The following is a 24,775-nucleotide window of genomic DNA, read 5'->3' as shown; positions in this document are numbered from 1 at the left end:
AGCTCCCCCTGAGAGCCTGTGCTGTGTGTTCCCATGAGTCCACCGTCTGCCAACCCCGAACCCCATACAATATCACCTGACCCCACCCAACTCACTGGATCACCCTTTACAGACCCACATCATACTGTTGTCACACACCCAGCTCCCCTCCCCCAGTTTTAATTTCCCTGCCATCATAGATCATACGAAGCTATGAGCACTTTTATTTACACTTAAAAACACGAGATAGGCTTCTCTTGCAAAATAAACTCAAAAATATGTTATATTTAAATGGACCTTTATCTGTCATATAGGTATGGCTTCTTAAAATATTAGTTTATGCAGATTTTGGGATTATTACCTAAGTGTTTTCTAATATAGCGATATATTGCTCATGTCTTTACACCCTAATAATTCAAACCCCAGAGGTAATAAATGCCATCCATTGTCCTTTTATGGGAAGTGGGTGGTATTTTAGAGGCCAAACCCCTTTGCACCAGGCAGACTTCATCCCTCAGTCAGTTCCTGAGGAGGTTCCAAGTATTTTGCATATTCCCCGCCCCCTCCATATGTTATTGGGCTCCTAAACTCCGCCCACAGTGTGTCCGACCAATGCTGCGTGCAAGCTACTCCCCTAATCTCCTCCTTTCCCCTCTCCTCTTCCTCACAGTCCCTTCTTTTCCCAGACAGACCCTGCCCTTTCCTTTCTGTCGGCCGGTCTCTGGATTCTGTTGTAGAGGAGTGGGACAATGACAATGGGAAGCTTTCTCTACGGCCTGCGATGCTGACACTCCACTCCCTCCTGCTGGGAATTCATGTGAGTACAATCTGGCCATTCACTCTTTCTGTCCCGTATTTCTGCTCTCTCATCTTGTTGGTGCCGTTTCCTTGATTCACCAGTACAATGACTCAATACAATGACTGGGATGGGTGAGGATGAATAATTTATTACTCCATCCCATCCATCTGTGCATCAGTATATCACAAAGTGGCAGTAATTATTTACCACTTTGCCTTGTCTGTTTGTACTATTATCTGATTTTTGCAGTCATCAATCTAAAAAAAAAAAAAAGAAAAAAAAAGAAAAAACATAAAGCAAAATAAAAACATTTTACCCCAGCCCTGTTTAAGGGCAACTGTTGCACTCTTCCCCCTCTGGTGTCCTGCATCTTTATTGCTCCCTCAACCAACCCACACACTTCTCCATTTTAGCTCCTAGGCAGCCCTGGCAACTGGCAGGTGGGCATCTTTGCTGCAGTCTGAGGGCTGGGCTTTTTAATCAAGCATACATGCTCCTTTGTTTAGAGGATTAGTGATCTTTCAGCTGCTTTCTGATCTGAATTTGTAAGGTTGTACTGTTGAGAGCTGTGACGCTTGTTTGCCCTGTGCCACAGTGTCACTCATTGTGTGGCACCGTGCTGCAGCAACAGTCCGCGCTTCATTTTCCTCACACCTCTGGCTTGGATAGTGAGCAGATGGTTTAGTGGTTCCTTATTGATTGGCCTTTTGTTCCTGTGAGGTGGCTCATCCCTGCGTAAAGCCATCTGAACAGTCACACATTTGACTGGTGCAGCTGTTGGAATGCACTGACTGGTTTTGCTGTGCTTGCTGCGTGCGCTGGGTCAGAGGGAGGTTACAGACGGTCCTGGATGCTGTGCCCGAGGGCAGAGAGTCTGACTCGGGGCTTCGGGGGCTGCAGTCGGCGCTTACCCGATGCAGAGAGGGTGGTGGAGCTCACATCATGTCTAGTATTCTCCAGGTCCACCAGGCTGGCAGCTTGTGTGAAAGGGAGGCAAAGCAGGGCGCTGTTTAGACCACACCACTCTGAATTATTCCAATGCATCTTAGATCTTTTACCATTGAGGATGCAAGACACAGGCTAGTCATCCCCTTGTGAATCTTGAACTAATGAACTGCTGGGTGCAGACTGCCAAGAGCAAGAGCACAAACCGTAGCTCAGGAGTGATTGGATACAACCTTTGAATACTAATTTGATCAAAGGCGGGCATGTGGCAGTAATGAAGATGTAGCTAGGCCCTGCTTTCCAATTGAAGTGTGCCTTTTAATGGCCTATCTGTTGGCTTGTAAAATCAATGCTTTGTATGTCCACAGTCTCTGGACACAGAAATGATGGGTAGACAATGATGGATGATTGCTTACCACGTTTGCATGACTGTAAGTTAGCAAGCCTTCAATCTGTCATGTATGAAGAGGTAGAAACCTATACTGCAGACCACAGCCCAGTGTTCTCTCCATCAGAGGTGGTTAAACATGTGGAGGACAGTGCCTCTTTGCTGCGAATGACTCTGTTTAAGACCAAGAGGGCAAAGAGCAGGCGACACTTTTCATAAATCGTTTTGATGGCACAGATGTGAGGGATGACTTCATCTTCAGGTTACATCATCCTTAAGAATCTGGTCTAGGATTGTGGGTTGTGGCCTTGATATCTCCAGCTGAACTTAGCTAGACAAACTGAAGATGATCAAATTAAGCGTATTAACCCCTTTTTTATATTTCGCTTTCATGACTCTAAAATAATCTTCTTCAGCGGACAACATTAGTTTAAATCTCAACATAATCCTGTGATGTTAGACTGTATGATTAGTTATGGTAAGGTGTCGAAAGTAGTAAGCACAGAATAATGTTGCACGTAATGAAAGTCACCCACTAGCATAGTATTATTTTATGCTTACAATACCTTTCCATAGGTTAAAATGCTTGCTTTGCAAAGTAACAGGACACAAGCTTCAACAGTGCTTTATTTTTCAGAAATCGCATTTTCAGGAACATTGGCTTCATTTGCATTTGAACGGTGGTCTTCACTGATTATTTTCCGCTCTTTAAATGTGTCAAGAGAAGATTAGTTTGATTAAAGCCACTCACTCAAAAAGACAAGGTAATTTGTCCTTTGAGATGCATTTTCTGAGGCATTTGTTTGTTGGAGCAAAGACAAGGGCTTCATGGTAACACTTTACCGAAAGCTCTCATCAGGAGGCATCATAAGCACAGAATAACCTCGGGATGACGACATTATAGTCACAGCAGACACGATATATTTTTACATGGATACTTTGGAAAGTACTGTAAGCATTCTCTCCATGGGCAAGTCAACATCCAACATGATAATTTGTTCTTTTTTAAAACCTCAGCAACTTCAACTCAAATGCCATCCTTACTTTTAGCAACCTACTGTATATATATTTCACTGTTCTCTTGAGCATTCAGCGGTGAATTAAAATATACTGAAGAAACTTGATAGCAGCAGAGCTTGCAGAAAAAGATAAAATTGCACAGCAGCATTAATGTTCACCCCATCAAAACAAGTTGCAGTGTAAAGATGAGGGCAAAAAAATGCATAAGCATCCATTTATTTTATCCATCCATCTATTCATAAATTTGCCATTGCTGTGGGGCCACATGAGACTAGAGCCTGTCCCGGGACACTTCAGTCAAATCAATTACATCGTTTCTTTCAAAGTAAAATTTATTCACCTTGTAACAAGAGTATAGAAGGATTTTTTATGGCTTACGTTTATGTTTCCACCTAATTTTCTTGATTTTTTTCTCTGCTTGAAGACTTAAGCAAAAAAAAAACAACAAAAAAAAAAACAATAACAAAAACAAACAGCATTAATACATTTAAACACTACACTAACAGTGCACTTACAGTATGCCATTATTATGTTTATTAAGTGACTGTAATGCTCTAATAATGCCTCATAGGGCATTCTAATGAACACTGATGCCATTGTAATATATTTATAATGTGCTTTTGCTGTTCCAGTAATTTCTCTCATTTTTTTTGTACAGTAATCATGCCCCTTATTGTGGCAGTGTTAAATACACAGGAGCATATGACATGCACAGGGCAAACAGTGTGCTGTGTATGTTTGAGTGACCTACTCTGTGGACCTTACACACCCTTTAGGCGTGTAAGGAGCGGGGCGGCGGCCTGTGCCCATGCGTTGATCGACCTTTATGAAATCTGCAGTGCATGTTGTGCCCGCAGGCAGGAAGAGTGACTTGCCGCATTGTGTTCTGTCAGCGTGTGTGATAGTGGGCTCTCAGCGAGGGTCGCAGATGTCTCCCCACTCCCTTTCTTGTGTCAGCGTTGATTAAAGAAACACAGTGCTGACCACTCCGCTTGAGATGATGTGGTCATCCTCTCTCGTCTTCTCACGTAAGCCACAAGGCCTTATCCATTTGATGTCAGCCAACAAAGGAGTCACTCATGATTAATCACTGTTTGATGTAAGTACAGTGACAGAACGGGAAGGAAATTCTCCAAGGAAAGGAGAAATAGCCTCTTACTCATTGCTAGGAATACACAATTTTAGTGTTAGGTTAGCAGAGAAGTGGATCCAAATGCAGACATACGAGGCCGGGCTGAGGTTAAAAGGTGATCACTGGTGATGCTGTAGGCCTGAGTCCAGGTTGTGGCAAACAGAGCAGGCACACAGAGGTGGAGGTGGACAACACAAGCAGCACACAAGCTGACGACAGGAGAACTAAACCAATGAACTGAATACTAACAAACCAATAAACTGAAGGCAAGATAACAAGGCAAGGTGAGGCAAACAGGAAACAGGAACAAAGTCAGTAAAGTGGCTGGGTACAGGAAGCAAGAACTAACAACGACAACAAACTGGCGAGGGCTGCACTGAAAGCTGGACTTACATGCAAACTGAACTAATGAGAGAATTAGAGGAGTGCAGATGTCCACCAGGCAGATGTCCACCTTTTCTGGACAGTAGGCCACCCGGTCCCGGGCTACCCTATGTGCTGAGCAAAACTCAGGAGGGACTCAGCAGCTACTTGTATTGTCAAAAGTACAAATTAAATTACTGCATGATTCAAATATAAAACAGTATGGTATGTTTCATTAAGAGCTTGAATTAAAATAGTAAAATTCAAAATTACTACTTAGGGTCTCACACACACACACACACACCGGCTTGCTGCCTTTGTCCCTACGTTTGTCTGCTCTGTGTTCTATTGATTCTTCGTCAGTAGTGTCTTCTATAAACTTGCCCCCAAAACACAACGCACATCCTGGATTTTTTCACCTGCTAGGAGAGCGAACACGGTCACAATAGGATAAAAAAAATACATATATATATATATTTGGCTGATAGGACCAGCAGTAATGCGAGGAGAGAGAGAGAGACAGTGAGAATAGTGGTGGCCGAGTGAGCTAGACAGTGCATGACGAGAGAGAGAGGAGCAGCAACAAGAACAAACTTTTTTCCAAAGGTTTTGAATCACTGCATCCACGAGAGGTTCTTTATCATCCATCTGTGAGATTAACAGTGGACAGACACACACACACACACACACACACACACACACACATGCAGGCAACCAAATACATGTGCATGTGTGTGCCTGATTAGGAACAGTTGGGAGAACAGGCAGGGAGCTGATTGGCTTGGATAAATGAACAGGTAAACAAGAGGCAGGGCTGATGAAGCCAAGTCTGTCTGGTAAACAGGAACACACTGAACTATACCAAAATGGAAAAATCAAAGTTATATACTGCATTCATGCATGTATTTGAACACAAACATGAGTTGGTAAGTCAGTCTTAAAGCCATGCACAGTACCATGGCTGTAACTGCTTTATGATGGGTAAAAAGTATATTTCTGTATTCTGGGGAAAGCTGGGGGTCTTTGTGGGGCCAGCAGGGGTCCCTGGCTCTCAGATGACTCATCAGTCATTACTCAGCCACAGCAACATGTCTTCTCTAACAGCCTCTCCTTACCCCTCAAGTAGCTACTAGCTACCTATTATAAAACATACAATATGAAATAAATAGCAGTGGTTCAATACAGATTTGTGCTCACTTTGTATGCCAGGAGGATGTTTTCCACTCATTATATGCATCCTAATGTCTGATGCTGTGTCTTACACAAGGTAATGCACTGAGACAAATTCCTTCATTCAGTGCATTGAGGGGTAAGGAGAGGCTGTTAGAGAAGACATGTTGCTGTGGCTGAGTAATGACTGATGAGTCATCTGAGAGCCAGGGACCCCTGCTGGCCCCACAAAGACCCCCAACTTTCCCCAAAATACAGAATTATACTTTTTCAGATTTGAGTTTCTGCCCTTAAGAGTCTCATGCTAAGTCTGCATTAGCCAATCTGTTCTCTATCTGCCTAGATGGACTCATTAGACTTTTATTGCTAGAATAAATGATAGAATGTGAGTAGTGAAATCAGTCATGCATAGCCCATGTCTGAATTAAACGACATCAGATATTTCCCCAGGCTGGCATAATGGGCGCAGGATTCCCATCCTTATTTTGTTTTATTGCCTTGACCGAGGTCATGGTACGACCTGATTCCTGGAATGCAGGATACAAATTTTGTTTACATTTACAGTATGAAAAAAAAACGTCCAGCTGTATCCGTTGCACATACAAACTGAGCATGTATGCTGTTAAATGCAGACAATAGTTAAAGTGTTGTGTACTTAATGTAATGTGTGGGTCTCTCTGTGGTAAAGCTCAGATAAAATCTACAGTACTCAGCTGGCTTTCTCTCTCACTGTGCGCCTCCCTCTCTCTCCCTCTCTGTCAGACACACAGCCCATCCCTATTATATGTCAGATACCTCTGCATAACTGCATAAAATCACTGAGGAAAGAAGAGTTCATTGAAAATTAGATCTCAGCTACCTCTGCCCCAGGGCCACTGGAGGCTGGTACAATTACTGCATGATGACATACTTGCAGGCGCACAACAGATGTGGATGGAAACATAAACTAGGCTCTATATTTAAACACAGTCTTGACCGAGCATCATCGTGGGCCAACACTTCCTACATCAGGTCACTTAGACTCTCTCGCCCGTGTTTACCAAGTCCAGCAGCAGCTGACTTCTGAAATAAACTCTTGGAAGCGCGGCGGAGTCTGCTCAAAGTCCTCTTTTATCGTCGTGACTCATTCAGAAGATATGATTTCAGGAGAAACAGAGTATTAAAACAGTCTAATTCCAAATATGGGTGCATGTAAACCATTACGCTTACTAGAGAAAATATTCACCGTGCAGACACTAAAGTGGTGACTTAAAAATACTGGCAGCGATAGGTGGTTAGATCTTGGATTGCTCAGGAACAAGGGAAGGGAAGGGAAAAAGATATTTATAGAACTGGAAGTGCAAACATCCTTTAATCGCGGATAGTTGTGCTCGGAGATGATGATGTAGACAGTTTGCACATTATAGTCTGCTGGAGTAAATTGCATGTTTAATTTAAGGTTAAGTAAGTAAACTAATTCAAAAGTAACTAAAATGGATCAGATTGCGCTGCTTAGCTTGAGTAATCATTTGAATTACATTACTGTATGTGACGGGGGTCTTTAACAGATAACACTTTGGGGGGGGAATCTGCCCCAGCTTTTTTTCATAGCTGCTGAGAGACTGACCTCCCCAGAGATATATTGTGGATTTTACACAGGATCTTATGTAATAGGCCTCATAAATAATTGAAAACTCTGGCGGAGAGAAGTCAATCCTCCATTCAGTCTGACTGTCTGACAAATTTTTTGGTGGCTGTATAAGTGGAGCGTTTCCTCATCCACTACAGATAGCATTACTCACGGCAGCCATGAGTCATGAGGCAGATGAAAGAAAGAAAAAAAAACAAAAAAAAACGCCTTTTTATCATATATTGCATTTTTCAACAGCATAATGACACTGGACAAGCAGATGTGAGTCAGTCCTTTTTTTGTATTACGGGAGGTAGGAAATGACTGAGAGCAACGATTCGTAATATGAACACAACTCTCAGCCGCCAGAGAAAACAGTACATTTCGGGTGAGGTGAAGAACGGGCTATGGCCACCTGCCCTGCTGCGGCAGACTCCGAGCAATCCAAGCCGATTAAAGCTGTGAGCAATGTTTTCTCTGAAAGTAAGCCCAAGTTGCTGAAATCCAATTAAACTGTTGATGTTACACAGTCTGTCCTCAGGAGAAAGGTGCTGTAAAGGGGTATAATACGCAAACATCTCGCCTCAAGTGTCACTCTGCCACCTCTGTCATTTAAACGACCAATCATTTTCACCACCGCGGGGTTGTGATATTAGTTTTGTACAGCAGGATTTCACGTCAGGTCAAGTTATGTCTGCGTGAAGTGTTGCCATGACCGAGATTTGATTTAACCGGGCATGTGGAAGTGTACTGATGGTGTCATTAGAGTCAGGAGACACAGTAATCCAGATGGCAGACAGGGCCTGACCCCACAGGTGGCCATTAAGCCACTTAATGCAGGGTGAAAGTGGAAGAGATGCTATGCCGTCAGATAGCCTATAGATCTGACTTTACCACTATATTCACACTCTGGGGGGCTCAGTGTGGCCGTCGTGTTTCTGTGCGTGACAGGTTTTGTAAAGAGAGGAAATATTGTTGTATATTGAATGGGTTGATTGGGATGATTGAATGCGAAGAAGCCCTGAAGATGATATTTTGTCATATGTTGTTGCAGTTATAATAAATCCCTGATTTAGGCCCCTAGTCTGCACTTTACAGTCGTCACTAGGCTTGGGAAATCCAAAATATTGTAATGTTCAATATAATTTAATACAAACATTTAAAAAAAATCTTTTTTTTTTTTTTTTTTAAAGACTATTTTTTGGCATCTCTGCTTTATTTGTCAGTCACAGTAAAGAGAGACAGGAAGGGCAGGGGAGAGAGAGCGGACGACATGCACCAAATGGCCCGAGGTCTTATTCGAACCCGAATCAGACTTAACAAGGTGTACACCCATGAATTCCTATAATTTTATGTTGTTCTAAATTCTTCCTCTCAAATCTCATACGTATATATTCAAGGATATTCAGAAGCCCAAATCACCGTTTACAGTCTCAAAGGGCTCTCGAATTTCAGAGTAATGTGTCAACAAACAAAACTGGACCACACTTTCTGACCTGAACCTTCATAGTAAGCAAGAAAAACGATGCAAAAAAAAACAAAAAAACAAAACAAAGATAACAGGGAAAAAAGAAAGTGTAATAGGTGCCGACCAGGTGGGGAAATCATCAAGTTCCATTGAATATTTAATAATTGCACCCACTGATACAAATATTGAAGCTCCCAACACTTTTTACTAGGCTAGATAGATACACACAACACAATAAAGACAGTAAAACCACATTAAAATCAGACGAAGAAGTGCAGTAAAATAAATAAGGAGATAAATAGTAAAATAAATAAAATACAATCAAGTAAAATAGTAAAATAGGCTCAACAACACTTGCATTGCAACGTCATTTGTCTTTGTTCTGGCTGTGGTCCTGTGACTTGGTACAGTGGTTCAGGAGAGGCGCGGGTCAGTGTTGTAGAACATATCATATATGGGCACAAATTGCGATATTCATTATTATCTGGTGTTGGCCCAAGCTCCACAAAGTGCTGCCATGTATCTTGGAATAACATATCAAGAGACAACCATCTGGCTACTCTCTCTGTAGTCTGCACGATTAAATTGTGCTTGCTCTTGAAACAGAATAGGTTCATGCGGCTGCTTCTGAACCTCTCCAGGCACCTCGGCAAAGATTTCTCTGACTTTACTGAGCAATTGGCTTTTTCCATCACCTGTTTATTTTTCAAAGCTTTTATTTTTGTGTTTTGTTTTTTTTCTTGCTCAGGCCATCCAGTCTCTCTGCAGCCCTGCAGACATTCAGGCGGTACATGACTACCTAGAGCTGCAGTCAGGCAGGCAGGGACTGTGTTTTTAAAGAAAGATCTTCTTTCTGTGGTGAGGCGAGTGGGAGGAACTGAGCCGCTGAAGGAATGGGTAGGGAGGGAGCGAGGGAAGTGGTGGGGGCTGCTGCAGGCCGGGAGCCGCGGCCAGCCAGCATCGAGGGGAGGAGCCTGAGGGCTTTTGGCTGAACAAGCTTCCTCCTGATGTCACTGTTCAGCTGCTGCAATTCAGAGCCCATGTGAGGGGGGAGACGGCTGAAGGAGGGGGGGCGGCTTTCGAGGGGAGACGAGGGGAGGGCAGGGCAGGCGGAGAGGGTCTGTAACAGTCAGGCTGGGTGTGTGGACAGTGAAAGGGATCCGCAGAGCTCCTTAGTCCTCCCTCGGCAGGGAGCAACAATGGGGCCTGCGTGCCTGACAAAATCCTCAGTTGCAAGTCTTGCACGGCTGAGATCAGGTCTGCTGATGCTATGAGTGTTTGAACGGTTTGGGGGGGGGGGGGGGGGGGGGGGGGATAAAAAAGAAGACAATAGAAAGAAAGAGTGCAAGAAAGAAGAAAAAAATAGGAGAGAGGAAGGGAGGGGAAGCGACGTTGTAGTGGTGAGCTGTGAGCTGTGGCTGAAAGCAGAGCTGGAATGCCATTGTTAGGGCTCGCTGCTCTGTGCTGCAGCGAGGGACAGCTGCCCTGCTTGTTCATGTGAGAGAGAGAGAGAGAGAGAGAGAGAGAGAGAGAGGCAAGCAAGCTCCCTATAACTCACTGTGTGTTTCCCCCGTTCAACTCCCCACAGACAGACAGGTGGTGTCTAAACCAAGCCGGCTGGGAGTCAAGGGAAGGAACTAGGAAGAATTTGGGGAGTGGCATTTTTAAGCTTCCTCTTTTCTCTCCTTCCTCTCAGAGGGGAGAGAGAGAGAGAGAGAGAGAGAGAGAGAGAGAGGCCTGTAGCTGTGTTTGTCAAGGGGGGACTGCTCAGACCAGAGAGGCGAGCTTTACTTTTCACCCCGGTGCTGCTCGATGTGCTGGCGAGCTGCGAGGCCGGCCCGTCCGCCCCGTCAAAAGCAGAGATTGAGAGCTCGCCCATGTAGGAGCAGCCTTGGAGGAGGGATTCCAAACCCCCGGCTTCGGAGGGATGGATGAAAGATGAGGCGAGGCTGAAGTGTTGCACAGTTATGGGGCTGTGAAGCGTTAAGAGGTGATGGGTGAGTTGACATTGCTTTCTAAGGGAAATTCTGGGTGTGTATTGTCAGGATTAGTTATATCTAGGTCATGGCTGTTGACTGTGATTTTTTTTTTTTTTTTTTTTACCAGCTGTAGTTATGAGAGTTGGTACTGACTGGCTTCCTCAGATGAGTTTTTACATAATATGCACTTTGGTTTCTGACCTGATTTTTCTGAATGACAATGCAAAAAGTATACTTTTCATAGGAAATAGCAATGTAGTATTTTTTTTTTTTTCTGCTGTGTCATTTCCTCACCACATTAAACCCAGCTTGAGTGTTATACATACACATACTGCAATACATATTTGCAGTTATTTATGTACAGTATTTGTCATCTTCACCATCTGAAGCTCATCTAAATTATCACTGTGAACTGAGCAACATTGACCTTTTTATGGAAATACCCATTGTTTTTCTCTTTGTTTCTGTTAAAGCAATTTGACCCCTGGGTCTGTATTTCAGATTTTTTTTTTTTTTTTTTTTTACCAGATAAGAAGTGTTTGAGTCAATGTGCTGAGCATGGATACGTGAGTTTGCAGTGGAATTTGCGCTATGTGTAAAATCAACCAAAACCTACTCATTCAACTGGAACTTCCTCGGTTTTTAGGCGTATTTATAACCACGTATCACATGATCGCACGTTAAAGGAGCCTCGCACACATCATGAGTAGCAAGGCAAGAGCAAATGGCCTATGGGCAATGTAGTAGAGTCTTATTAGGAAGGAAATCAGCCCAAAACCGAACAGCATTGAATTTTCTTTTCAGCCTGGTGGTTTCCAAAATGTTGGCCAACACCCATAGTATCCACAGAAGAGCATTTGGAGAATACAGTAAACACAGTCATATTTTTAGGTCTTGTGGTTTATATTGTATATGGCTGGTGTTTGTCTAAAACAGTGAATTAGCCTGTGCTGTGCTGGATTTACATGAATATGTCTTTTCGTGGCTTCACTGATGAAACACAGCATTCGTCAGGCATCATTTTCATGTTTAATATCTCCACCTCTAAAATCCACCCATCTGTGATGACATCTAGGTGAAGAGGACGGAGAGCTTTTATTCGCGAAGCATCATGAAGTCTCAAGGCTATTAGAGGCCGGTGCGGGACAGATATGCTTAGTAACAGCAGGCTCCTTCCCTTCGGTGCATCATCTGAAAGAAAGTGCCAAGAATAAAGAGCTAGTGGCTCGTGGTTTGTGTCACAACGGTAGGCTACACTCTGGGCAATGTTGCATCTCCGTTCCCTGACAAACAGATGAAGTGTTTTGGAAAACAGAAATAAAGGAAGCTTTATGTTGTCGGATTGGGAGCAAAATGCTCGGTGTTACGACACAAACTGTTTTGTAAGCAGCGTTTATTCGCCATGCTGGAGCAGCGAGTTAGTGTTTTTGGCAGTTGTGCTTTCTAATCCTTTATGTGTTTGTGTGCAGCGTGACAGATGTATAGCATGGCACTGGCACACTGAGATAATCTGTGCTTGACCCACTGATACAGTTCCATGTAATAGCATCTCTGCCACCTCAACAAGAAGGCATAGAGCATCCACTGATCTGGAATTTGACTAATGGTAACTAATCCAATGGGGTGGGGGCCGATATGCATACTGTGCTACATACATGACACCAAGAATCAGACAAGAGATCTGCAAATGCATCTAAGCGGGAGGCCGGTTTATTCACAGGAACCTCAAACAGGCCCTCATGTCTGCCACTAATATCTTTTACAAATCCCCACACATATGATTCCCCTTGGACTGTGAAATCTTTTGGCCTTTTTGCTTGCAGTGGCAATCACATGTTTTCATTTTTCCTCCATTCCATTAGCATCACTGGGATTTTCAGTTCTAAAATCAAACAACCAGAGGCGACGCTTCCATGTTGAAATGAAATTAAAAATGAAAAGGCATAGTCCTCCCGCCGCTAGGAGACACATAAAACACCAGCTGACACAACACTTCACATATTGCATAGAGTTTTACAATGTCAGTGGCCTCTGCTCTTCTTGTCCTCAAAAGTCATCAGGACTCTGTGTTCACGTTGAGGATAAATGCACTCCAAACAAAGCAGGTCATCTAGTGTCATGTCAGTGTTAAAAAATTTTTATTGAGTGTCATTGTCTTGATACGACTTGGCTGATCTGCTTTATTCTGCCTTGTTTCAACATATTTATACTTGTTCCCAGAAAAATTCCTGAAGCTGGTGAAAGTGCTTTAGAAACAATGGGGTTATCTCATCCCACTGGCAGAATTGTTTCCACTTGTTTTTTTTTTGTTTTTTTTAAGATAAATGTTAAATATGAGATCAAATGACTTGGTGGGATGGAGATTTCTTGCATTGTGATGACGCCCCCCTCGCTCTGTGAATATGTCCTCAAGCCTCTCCTGCTCACTCTCCATGTCCTTCACCCTGTGTGCAGGTGAAGTGGCTCCTGTGCCCCCTTTGAATGTCCCTCACTATGGCCAAGCGTGAGACTGGCAGCACCAGCCCTGTGGTCCGGCAGATAGACAAGCAGTTCCTGGTGTGCAGCATCTGTCTGGACCATTACCACAACCCCAAGGTCCTGCCCTGCCTGCACACATTCTGCGAGAGGTAAGCTCTGAGAAAACAGAGGTTAAAACAATTATTTGGATTTCATTTAGATTGATTTACATTTTTATTTTTAAAATTATAGTTGATCAGGAAGATGAGATAGATAGATAGATACTTTATTCATCCTGCAGGAAATTCGCAGTTTTTCAGCAGTATCCACAGATTACAGATTAAATAAATCAATAAAAAAAAAGATTAAAAAAAATTCTGTTGTACTCAGAGGTTATTTTGTTGTACTTAGATCTTATTCTTTATTTTTTATTATTATTTTTTTTATTGATTTATTTAATCTGTAATCTGTGGATACTGCTGAAAAACTGCGAATTTCCTGCGGGATGAATAAAGAAATCCGTTTTTGTGATCAAAGTTTCAAACACTTGCAAATCCAGACAGCCGTACTGAGTTTTGAAGAAAATTTCAAAGCAATGTGTCAAGGCATTAAACCACAGTGACACGTCAGAGATTGTCTCATCAGTGCGGCCTCTGTGTGATGCCAGGCGCCAGCCACTCGGAGCTTGACCACCAGAAAACAGAGAGCGCTGCTGGCAGCGAGCAGAGATTTCCACAGCGCTGCTGCATTCACATGACACAGATACTTGACTTCAAGTATTTTGGTGCTCTGTGTAACACCCAGTCCAAATTCTTATCACTAACGTCTTATCGTCTAACCAACTGTAAAATAAATATTTGCTGGCATTTTTACACTGTGTTGACCCTGGATTTGGTGTGAAATGGTGGCATGACCTCAACTACCTATCTGATCCATGTTTTTTTTTTTTTTTTTTTTTTTTTTTTGCATCTTGTCTTTGTGCAGATGCTTGCAGAACTACATCCCTCCCCAGTCTCTGACGCTGTCCTGCCCAGTGTGCCGACAGACATCTATTTTGCCAGAGAAGGGCGTAGCTGCCCTGCAGAACAACTTCTTCATTACCAACCTCATGGAGGTGTTACAGCGAGACCCCGAGTGCAGCCGACCCGAGGCCTGCAACGTCCTGGAGTCGGCGAGCGCAGCTGCTGCCTGCCAGCCCCTCTCCTGCCCAAACCATGAGGGCAAGGTAAGCCGGCTCTACAGGCGAGAACAGGGCTCAGAGGGTCATGTGCTGGGAAAGCTACTTTGGATGTGTAGTTTTATAATCTACAAGTTTGTTCATGCTGCAAGCAATGGATATGACAAACCAAATAAATATTGTTGACTGCAAAATTGTCAAATTGAATATCATTGGAAATAAAGAGCATGTAATTAACAAGAAGTATAAGGCCCACACTTTGCATCATGCACACTAGAAACTAGAGTCAGCACATTTTGGTTTATAAAGGCAATTCCCTTCTTTTTTTCAGCCTACATCCTAAACTAGCTGGGAGTTTTGGTAACACTTAAAAAATAATCAACTACTATATGTTTAACTACTATGAATTTATTTAATCTACCACCAGGCCTCTCAAAAATTTAGTTAAACAGCTAATTGAGTTACATATTGTCAAACTGATTCCCAGCACTGTTTATTTATTAATTAAGATCAAAGATCTGAACCACTACACAACAAAAATCATCAACAAACTCACGACAAAACAGTGCATTGCTGTAAGATTTGATATGGATATGAATAACTCACTGTATGTGTTTTGAATGTTTTGGAGAACTAACGCCCAAGAGCTTCATGTCTAATTTTCCTACTCCTCTGCGCCCTCTGCAGGTGATGGAGTTCTACTGCGAGTCATGTGAAACAGCCATGTGTCTGGAGTGTACAGAAGGGGAACACAGGGAACACGTGACGGTTCCTCTGAGGGACGTCCTGGAGCAGCACAAGTCCGCTCTGAAAAATCAGCTGGACGATGTACGCAACAGGTACCATGAACGCACCACAGGTCACACGACTGCAACTGGAAATATTAACGATGGTGTTTTGGAAAGTTGCTCTCCGTAACCCAGCGTCTCTGTTCCCCCCCCCCCCCCCCCGTCTCCTGGCAGACTACCTCAGCTGACGGCTGCCATCGAGCTCGTGAACGAGATCTCCAAGCAGCTCACGGAGCGCAAGAACGACGCGGTGACGGAAATCAGCAGCACGTTCGACGAGCTGGAGAAGGCCTTACATCTGCGCAAGACCGCCCTCATCAGTGAGGTGGAGAACATCTGCAGCACCAAGCAGAAGGTCAGGGCCTGTCCCAGAGTGCTCTAGTACTGTTCCCCTGTAGATTTTTTTTAAGAAATGGAGCCTGACTGATACTGCATATTAATATTCAGGAGTAAAAAACTTCAGATAACGATGCATTGGCTGATATTTTTTATACATTAAAAACACTCAGCTATGTGTAGAAAAGAGCAATCAAATTTGGTAATAATTAACACAGAGGACTGATATTTTGCAGTTGAAGAATAAACCTCTTAACCTCTTAATGCAATCAGAAACTGTTTTAAATTATCTTCCACAAAGCTTACTGTTTTTTGCATATCAGCCAATGTATACGCTGATACTGATACATCAGTGATGAGCCAATATCAGCCGATAATATCTGCCAGATATATCGGGCAGGCTCTGTTCAACAAGTGTTATTAATTTGTTCTGAACATGCCATACTCCAGGTCAAACAGCTCTGAATGGCTGCCTCTGCCTGTGTATGTGTTTCCCAGGTGCTTCAGGCCCAGCTGACCTCTCTGCTGCAGGGCAAGGAGAACATCCAAAGCAGCTGCAACTTCACAGAGCAGGCCCTGAGCCACGGCAGCGCCACCGAGGTCCTGCTGGTCCAGAAGCAGATGGGCGAGCGGGTCAGTGCCCTGGCGCGACACTCCTTCCCAGAGCACCCCCACGAAAACGGACATCTGGAGTGCCAGGTCGAGACGGACGGGCTGCGGCGCTCCATCCAGAACCTCGGCGTCCTGATTACGACGGGGGCCGTGGGCCACACGAGCGTGGCCACCGGCGAGGGCCTGCGACACGCTTTGGTTGGCCAGCACACCACCGTCACGGTCACCACCAAGGACAAGGACGGGGAGCTGGTGAAGACCGGCAACGCCGCGCTAAGGGCAGAGATTATCTCTGCAGATGGGGGGTGCACCGAGGCCGAGGTGATAGACAACAAGAATGGCACCTACGAGATTGGGTACACCATTCGCTCAGAGGGAGAGTTCACCTTCTCTGTGCTCCTGTACGAGCAGCCGGTGAGGGGGAGCCCGTTCCGTCTGCGCGCCGTCAAGCCGTCGGACGTCCTGCAGTCTCCGGATGATGTGAAGAGGAGAGTGAAGTCCCCCAGCGGAGGAGGAGGTCATGTTCGACAGAAGGCGGTGCGCAGGCCCTCCAGCATGTACAGCACCACCAAGAAAAAGGAAAACCCCATCGAGGATGAGCTGATCTACAGAGTGGGTGGGTGTCCAGCCTCTAATGCACTAATTATGATGAATACTGTTATACTGCTGATAAATATGATGTTCACTCAGCCATATACACTTTTTCAACAAAGAAGGTTTGGTCTTGTCTTTGGTTAATTTTTTGATAATTTATGAATAAAATACTCACTTTTAGTTTTACTTATTTAAAAAAATGTTGCCTCTGTTTTCATTTTTCATTTTTCATTTTTTTTTTTTTTTTTTTTTTTTACCAGGATAGCGATGGTAAACCCTTCAATTGAGCAGAAATTATCAGGGATTCCATTATAATACAAGCAATCACTTTATAGAAAACAAATTTGAAAAACTAATCTTATTTATTCTTAATTCAGGACAAAATTATTATTATTTCTTCAGTATGTACTCATCATCATCATCAGTTTTTTAAGGCGCAATCTGGATTCCAGTCCATGTCTTTTACACATGTGCATCCACACAGGATGTACAGATCATATGTCCTTTATTGTCAACATATAACAGATTTTGCCTAGGAGCACTCTGCACATGTGTGTGTGTGTGTGTGTGGCTGAGCATGTTTTTACGGCATAAATAAACTACAGTCCTTTGCACCACATCCTTAATGAGTCTTATTTTTGCAGACACTTGCAATAGAGTCTTGGCAGCTCTTGAGTCAACTCCCATGCTCCCATAACCCTAATTAAGAAAGTGTGCACTCATGGAATTATTACGACGGTTTAAATAATAGTGTCTCCCTAATGACTTGGTAAATGACATATGTAACTCTATAACAGTCTGTTCTCCTGTCCTGTTAATTTGGCAGGAACAAGAGGACGAGATAAAGGAGAGTTCACCAACCTACAAGGCATCTCCACCTCCAGCAACGGACGAATTGTGGTTGCCGACAGCAACAACCAGTGCATACAGGTCGGTGTTTACTCCACCTGAGCTGCATTGTTAAAACTTCAATCGTTTAAAGGACCTATTTGGACTTCTCACCAACAATCATGACTGTATCACTGCAAAAAACTCAAAATCTTACCAAGATTATTTGTCTTATTTCAAGTCAAAAATGTCTTATTACTAGTCAAAATATCTCATTACACTTAAAATAAGACATGATCACCTCAGAAGTAACTTGTTTTTAGACATTTGTCTCTTGTTTCAAGTGAAAATTTGCTTGTTTCATTGGCAAAAATGTGTTTCTCGTTTCTAGCTAATTTTCACTTATTTCAAGTGAATTTTCACTTTTTCCACTGGCAAATTTTGCCCATGAAACAAGCAAATTTTCACTGGTTTCAAGTTAATTTTCACTTGAAACAAGAGACAATTGTCTAAAAACAAGTTACTTCTGAGGTGATCATGTCTTATTTTAAGTGTAATGAGATATTTTGACTAGAAATAAGACATTTTTGACTTGAAATAAGACAAATAATCTTGGTAAGATTTTGCATTCTGGCCTTCACCACTGTTGCTGGTTCAATCCATGTGTACAGAATATTCTTTGGTGGAAGTCAAGGCTTGTTTAACCCAGTTTACTCCCAGTTATGTGCAAGCAACAAAGTTGTGCATCAAAGTGAAATTTTATTCTGCGGCTATTTGACCGGCATTTGATAAAATTCCTGTTATGCTCTTACAGTGCTAAAAAAATAAAATTCACACATCAATGGCAAATGTTGTCCACATTCCAAGCTCAAAGAGGGTTTTGGGCTTCAGGTCTGCATGTTGTTGTGAATTCCAGCTTTCAGCCAGTTATCGACCCACTAACCTCCAAGCCGTCAGTCACCAGCACTCGAAACAAAGCTGATGACAGCCGTTTGGCACAATGCGCGTGGAAAAAATAATCCATTTCAAGTGCACCAATTCTAATGGATTTGTGGTCATTGTAGTGGAAGTATGCACAAGATAGAATTAGCAGTGTCTAGCAACCTTTAAATCACAAAGCAGATTTTTTTTTTTTTTTTTGTAAATATATTTTATTGCTTTTTTCGAAGTTTTTATCCTGCAACAATAGAAGATACAAAACACATTTTTGGCTTCAATTCTCCTAGTCGACCCTCAAATACAGAGACAGACCACAGATCAAATATGCTGACACACTGGATTCCTCTTTCCCACCCCCACCATCATACCCGCCCACAGGATCACAGGTTACAGAGCACATTTGGATGCAGGGAGGCGGGGGGGCATAAAAAGATAATCAGACAACTGTAATAAGTAGTCAAACAGAAGAAAAAGGGAACAAAAAAAGCATAATAAAACATTTATGGGTTCCACCCTACTCTTTATCACGGGATACTTGTAGAGAGTCATAAAATCCAAACACGGTCTCCACATCTTAACAAGGGTTTGAAAGGGCCCTTTGAGTGTGTGTTTAATTTTTTCTAGCTTTAGGAAATACGTAACATTCTTGACCCAGTGAGGATGGAGGAGTGTTTTGCATCCATTTTTAAAGGATAAAATGTCTTGCAAGGAGTGTAGTGACAGCTATGACCACACTGGATTTATTTGGTAAGAGAGCACGGGAAGGTCACAGAGCAGATTTTCATTTTCATTTTCAAAACGTGGAGTGATTTGGGGGAAGTTAGCCTGGATTTCTAAGCTACCAAAGCATGTTCTATACACACCTTTACAACTGGTATTTATGATGGACATACACAGTCATGCCTGTAAAATTAGGGCCTGTGTGGTCCTTTAATGCAGATTTTGCAGTAAGTGAACTGCTCTTTTCCAGGTGTTTTCAAATGACGGGCAGTTCAAGATGAGGTTTGGGGTCCGAGGCCGGTCCCCGGGCCAGCTGCAGCGCCCCACAGGGGTCACGGTGGACATGAATGGTGACATCATTGTGGCTGACTACGACAACAGATGGATTAGCATCTTCTCCTCAGATGGCAAATTCAAGGTGAAAGGAAAACATAAGAATTAAAAAGACTTGCTTTTCCTCATGCCAATCTGACACATGCTGCTCAACCATGCTTTTTTCCTTCTGGCGCTCGCAGAACAAAATAGGGGCCGGCCGTTTGATGGGACCCAAAGGTGTAGCTGTGGACAAGAACGGACACATCATCACTGTTGACAACAAGGCCTGCTGTGTCTTCATCTTCCAGTCAAACGGGAAGCTGGTGACCAAGTTTGGAGCCAGAGGAACATCAGACAGGCAGTTTGCAGGTATGGAATAAAAAAAAAGTACTAACGATGCCTTGATTTCTGCCTCCATATGTCAGCGTGCGTGGTTGGGCCAGATTTACAGACTGTTCTCACTCTTCATACTTTGCAGGAATGTCCATTTGTACAAATGTCTTTGATGTGTTACCTGTTCAGTGAGCAGAATGTTTGTTTACACGTTTAATTTAATGTCTAACTAATATTACATCTGTTCATATTGCATGTGATTATTATTTTATCATAGTCAACTCACAGTTATGGGTTGGTGAAGCTCATTAGTATTCAGCCTTTACCTGAAAACATGCACGTGATCATCAGACAGACTGTCATGAAGCAAAACTGTGTACAATGTTTGAGGTGCACTGTTGCATGAGAAAGATGCAGTGATCTTTATGTCATCGCCTCTCACTCGGCATTTGGGGGAAGAGTAACTAATAGGATTTGTTTGCATTAGTATAATCCCTCACTGATATGGCTTCACTTGTTGCACCGGCTGCTTGTTACAAACAATAAATCAGTTGAAACTGCACCATTCCTTCAATTTTCATTTCTCACTTGGACCTTTTCTTTTCTTCTAGAGAAAAGCGGTGCAAACATTGCACTGGAACAAAAGCTTAGTAAATCTGGCCCAGTTTTCAGTAAGTAATCAATCCACTGTGAGTGTGAACTGAGATTTGGATATGACCTTTGCTCTTCCATGCTGTACTTTTGCACTTTCTACACATTCACTTTACAGCCCTGTGTTGTCAAAAGTACTTTCCCGCCTGTACTCTCAGAGTCTCATTGTGACCCGTGTTTTTTGAAGTGTCTTGTATTCAAAGCCCAAAAATAGAGTGGAACTTCCTTTCCTATGTTGCAAAGCAGTGGATGACTCATTTCCCTCTCTGTCCTACTCTGTCCCCCTCGCTGCCTCCAGGTCCTCACTTTGTGGCCATAAACAACAAAAATGAAATTGTGGTAACAGACTTCCATAACCATTCAGTCAAGGTATGGCCCATAATGTCAATGTTGATATTTGGTGTGTGTGCATTTTTAACTGCGATAATTGCAACAGAAATAGAAAGTTGCACTAGAAATAGAAATTTCTGTGACTTAAACAAATTGAAGATTTTCAAACATGTTCAAACAAGTGCTGCAATGAAATGGTTTAAAGGGAAAACTTGGAAGACCATTTAAATTCAGATTCAGATTTGTTTCCATATTGCACACCAGTGGCATGCATATTCTGTATCACATTTATACTGAGTGCAATATTCAAACCCCAAAAATACCATTGTTTTATGGTTGCACCATTCCACCAAACCGAAAATATCTTGATGTCTTGTGCATCATTTTATTTCTTTGTAATTCAACTGGACATATTTAATATCTTAAATAAAAGTTCTGTGGGTTTGCACAAAGCCCGGCTGCACAGCATTGACAAACCCACAGATGGGAGAAGCACAGGAGGTTAACTAGCCTCTGCTGAAACAGGCCTTTTCACCAGTTTCCCTGCGGTGCCTCATTTTGCTGGGCTGATGAGTGGCCATTAATTATGCACCATCTTATTGTAGAACCTATATCTTTTTCTTAGCAGTTTGCAAATTAGAACAGAGTAATAAGGCTGCTGGCAAATAGTTCTGTCATTGTGCCTGAGCTGCTACTTTGTTTTTAAATAACTGAGATAATATCCCATTTGCTCCAACATGCATCCTCTGTTTACACTGTGCACCACAGTGGGGTGTCATTGTCCTCATGCAGGATAACTGCCGCCTGTTTAAATCTGTCCTGCAGGTGTACAATGCAGATGGGGAGTTCTTGTTTAAATTTGGCTCCCATGGAGAGGGGAATGGCCAGTTCAATGCTCCAACAGGAGTGGCTGTGGATGCTAATGGAAATATCATTGTTGCTGACTGGGGCAACAGCCGGATACAGGTAGGTTACAAAAAAATCTGTCCCATTGAAAGCAAGACGCAGAACTGCTGGAATACACTGCAAAAACGCAAAATCTTACCAAGATTATTTGTCTTATTTCAAGTCAAAAATGTCTTATTACTAGTCAAAATATCTCATTACACTTAAAATAAGACATGATCACCTCAGAATTAACTTGTTTTTAGACAATTGTCTCTTGTTTCAAGTGAAAATTTGCTTGAAACAAGTGAAAATTTGCTTGAAACAAGTGAAAATTTGCTTGTTTCATTGGCAAAATTTGTTTCTTGTTTCTAGCTAATTTTCACTTATTTCAAGTGAATTTTCACTTTTTCCACTGGCAAATTTTGCCAATGAAACAAGCAAATTTTCACTTGTTTCAAGTGAATTTTCACTTGAAACAAGTGAAAATTGTCTAAAAACAATTTACTTCTGAGCTGATCATGTCTTATTTTAAGTGTAATGAGATATTTTGACTAGAAATAAGACATTTTTGACTTGAAATAAGACAAATAATCTTGGTAAGATTTTGCGTTTTTGCAGTGTATCACCGTTTTTTTTCCTGCTTTTTAATGCTAATCCTGCCTTTGGTGTTGTGTCACCATCCAGGTGTTTGACAGCTCAGGGTCCTTCTTGTCCTACATCAACACATCAGCGGACCCCCTTTACGGCCCCCAAGGCCTCGCCCTCACGTCTGACGGTCACGTGGCAGTGGCGGACTCTGGGAACCACTGCTTCAAGGTCTACCGCTACCTGCAGTAAGTCTGGCCTTCAACTGGGACGGCCAGCATCACCACCGCGAGCACTGAGCAAAGACAAAACCAATGTATTTACACAGGGTGCAATGACCTTTCCGATACAGCCTTTTGATGTGTGCATCATCCGATTAGCCATCACTGATCTCCCAGATTTAATGAAGTGTCTGATCCCAAGTTTACCCTCCTTACGATGTGCATTGAAGGCTATTTTTAAAAGTTAGCGCTTCTGGGACAAGTAATGGATGTAAAGACTGATTTTAGAGGACGTGTAAAGCGTTTTTTTGTGTGTAGTACACTGTTAATGGTATTATCAAACCGCACCTCCTGCGAGACCGGACAGGGTAAGAGGTAGATTGAAGTATAATGAGCCATAATGTGTCCAAATGCATGAAGTTTTATTTTATCTTAAATGCCTAGGCAAAAAACACAGAGTTCATCCATCGGTTGCTTTTATCATGAACTAGTTAGTGCTTACAGTGAAATGAACGGCGCTACGCTTATCCAGCAATGAAACATAATACTTTTCCTCTGTATGAACTGCCATCTTACATAAAAACATGTCACCACCATCTGTGCATTGATTTGCTGTATGTACTGTATATGCATAAATGTATATTGTGTATATTAGATCACTCTGTATTTACATGTGCTATGATTTTGAAACACACGGCCTTTTGGCTATTCCTACAGCAGCAGTCGAGGATTCCAGCATTTTAAACAAGTGTGTATGGCAGCTGTTAAAAAGTGTGCTTTTCAAACTAGCCCAGCACATGCTTGAGATGAAGTGTGTCATATTTATTGCTAATGTAAGCAGCACAATAATCTTCTTCTTCTTTTTTTTTTTTTTGTTAATATTTGTTGTTTTAAAGAAAAATACAAAATGAAAAAAGGAATAGCTAATTTATTTTATTTTATACACTAGCTCAGCATTTACAAATTATTTTTCTAATTGATGTGCTTTTTTCCCCCCGTTAGAGCCTCACGCATTGTCCTTTTCCCTTAAAGGGAAAATTCACCTTAAAGCAGAACTCATTATTCCCATAATCTCAAAGCGTTTATCAGTGTTTCTGTACAGCTTCATCTTTTTTTTTTTTTCTTTTTTTTTTTTTGAAACTCAAAGGCTGGGATCTGATTTTAACATGGGATCATCAATCAATAGACGATGTTTCTGAAGCTTTCTCCACTTTGACTGAATAAGACGTTCATGATCTGGGCTTGTTAAATGCTTGTCTGATCTTTTACACTTAAATAAGCTTTATATCATAAAAGTGCTACCAGCCAGGAAATGTATGCGTATCTGCCGTAACTCACCCATATTCCATATTATATTTCATCTCAGTGAGGCAACTCCAGAGTTTTTAGGTTTTGTGGGAGATTTTTTGGGGATCTTTTGGGAGAAACTTGTTCATAAAGCTCATCCGGATTCAAGTTCATTGGAATTAATGGAATGGAATGGGATATGAATTCTGTTTTACAGTGCATTTTTGCTTTCACATAGAAAACAGTGTTGAACTTTCTAGATGCTAATTTATTAGATGACATTTGCCAACAAAGACATCTGAGATAACCGAGTGCCCACTTTAGAGAACACACGCATATGATGATACAGTTGTAGGTTATTTAACAGAATCATGTTTCTGCCTGTGCTACACAAAGCCATGACTCCCTAGGAAAAGTTTTTTTTTTTTTTTTTTTTTTTTGGACCAGTAGAGCTGTTGCTGCTCTCACTCCCCCTGGTGTTCATTCTGTGTAATGCAGAATCTGGTGCCACAGCAGAAGAATGACCAGGCAGCTTCCTGCTCTGATGTCAAAGCACCGTGCAAAGCATGTAAAAAATAACATTCACTCCTTCCTGTGAGCAAACCGTCTGAACTGCTGGATGTGAGTTGCACTGTGAAGTGGGCACCAAACCAGGAAGCTGCCATGTTAATGCACCCCATCTTTTGTTTTTACGTCTTGCCAAACTTGAGCTCAGACATCTCTTAGAGTCAGAGGCTCACTCTTTTTGACATATGTTTAAAGCATTATTATTGTACCCCAATGCTGTTTGTGTTACACCAATGCAAACAATTTTGTTTTCTCTCTGAATATGCACTGGTAATAAAAGCACATGGTTTACGGA

The 24,775-nt window shown here is 42.3% G+C and overlaps 1 protein-coding gene across 3 annotated transcripts; it reads left to right on the top strand.

Moving 5' to 3' along the window:
• Positions 1-680: 680 nt before the first annotated feature.
• LOC115370302 (tripartite motif-containing protein 3-like) lies at positions 681-24,775 on the top strand. Of its 3 annotated transcripts, none has more exons than XM_030067267.1 (13): positions 681-796; positions 13,307-13,479; positions 14,294-14,534; positions 15,174-15,325; positions 15,449-15,629; positions 16,109-16,838; positions 17,643-17,746; positions 19,554-19,721; positions 19,819-19,987; positions 20,563-20,622; positions 20,901-20,971; positions 21,758-21,898; positions 22,505-24,775. In XM_030067267.1, exons 2-13 carry the CDS (start codon positions 13,334-13,336, stop codon positions 22,655-22,657), a joined length of 2,316 nt encoding a protein of 771 aa, XP_029923127.1. In that variant the 5' UTR covers positions 681-796; positions 13,307-13,333; the 3' UTR covers positions 22,658-24,775. The 3 variants fall into 3 exon arrangements, with proteins under 3 accessions (XP_029923127.1, XP_029923129.1, XP_029923128.1); XM_030067268.1 differs by lacking the exon at positions 681-796 and adding an exon at positions 10,407-10,870; XM_030067269.1 differs by lacking the exon at positions 20,563-20,622.

Source organism: Myripristis murdjan, chromosome 13 (genome assembly GCF_902150065.1).
Source record: "Myripristis murdjan chromosome 13, fMyrMur1.1, whole genome shotgun sequence".
NCBI lineage: Eukaryota > Metazoa > Chordata > Actinopteri > Holocentriformes > Holocentridae > Myripristis > Myripristis murdjan.
This window is presented reverse-complemented; position numbering and strand designations above follow the sequence as displayed.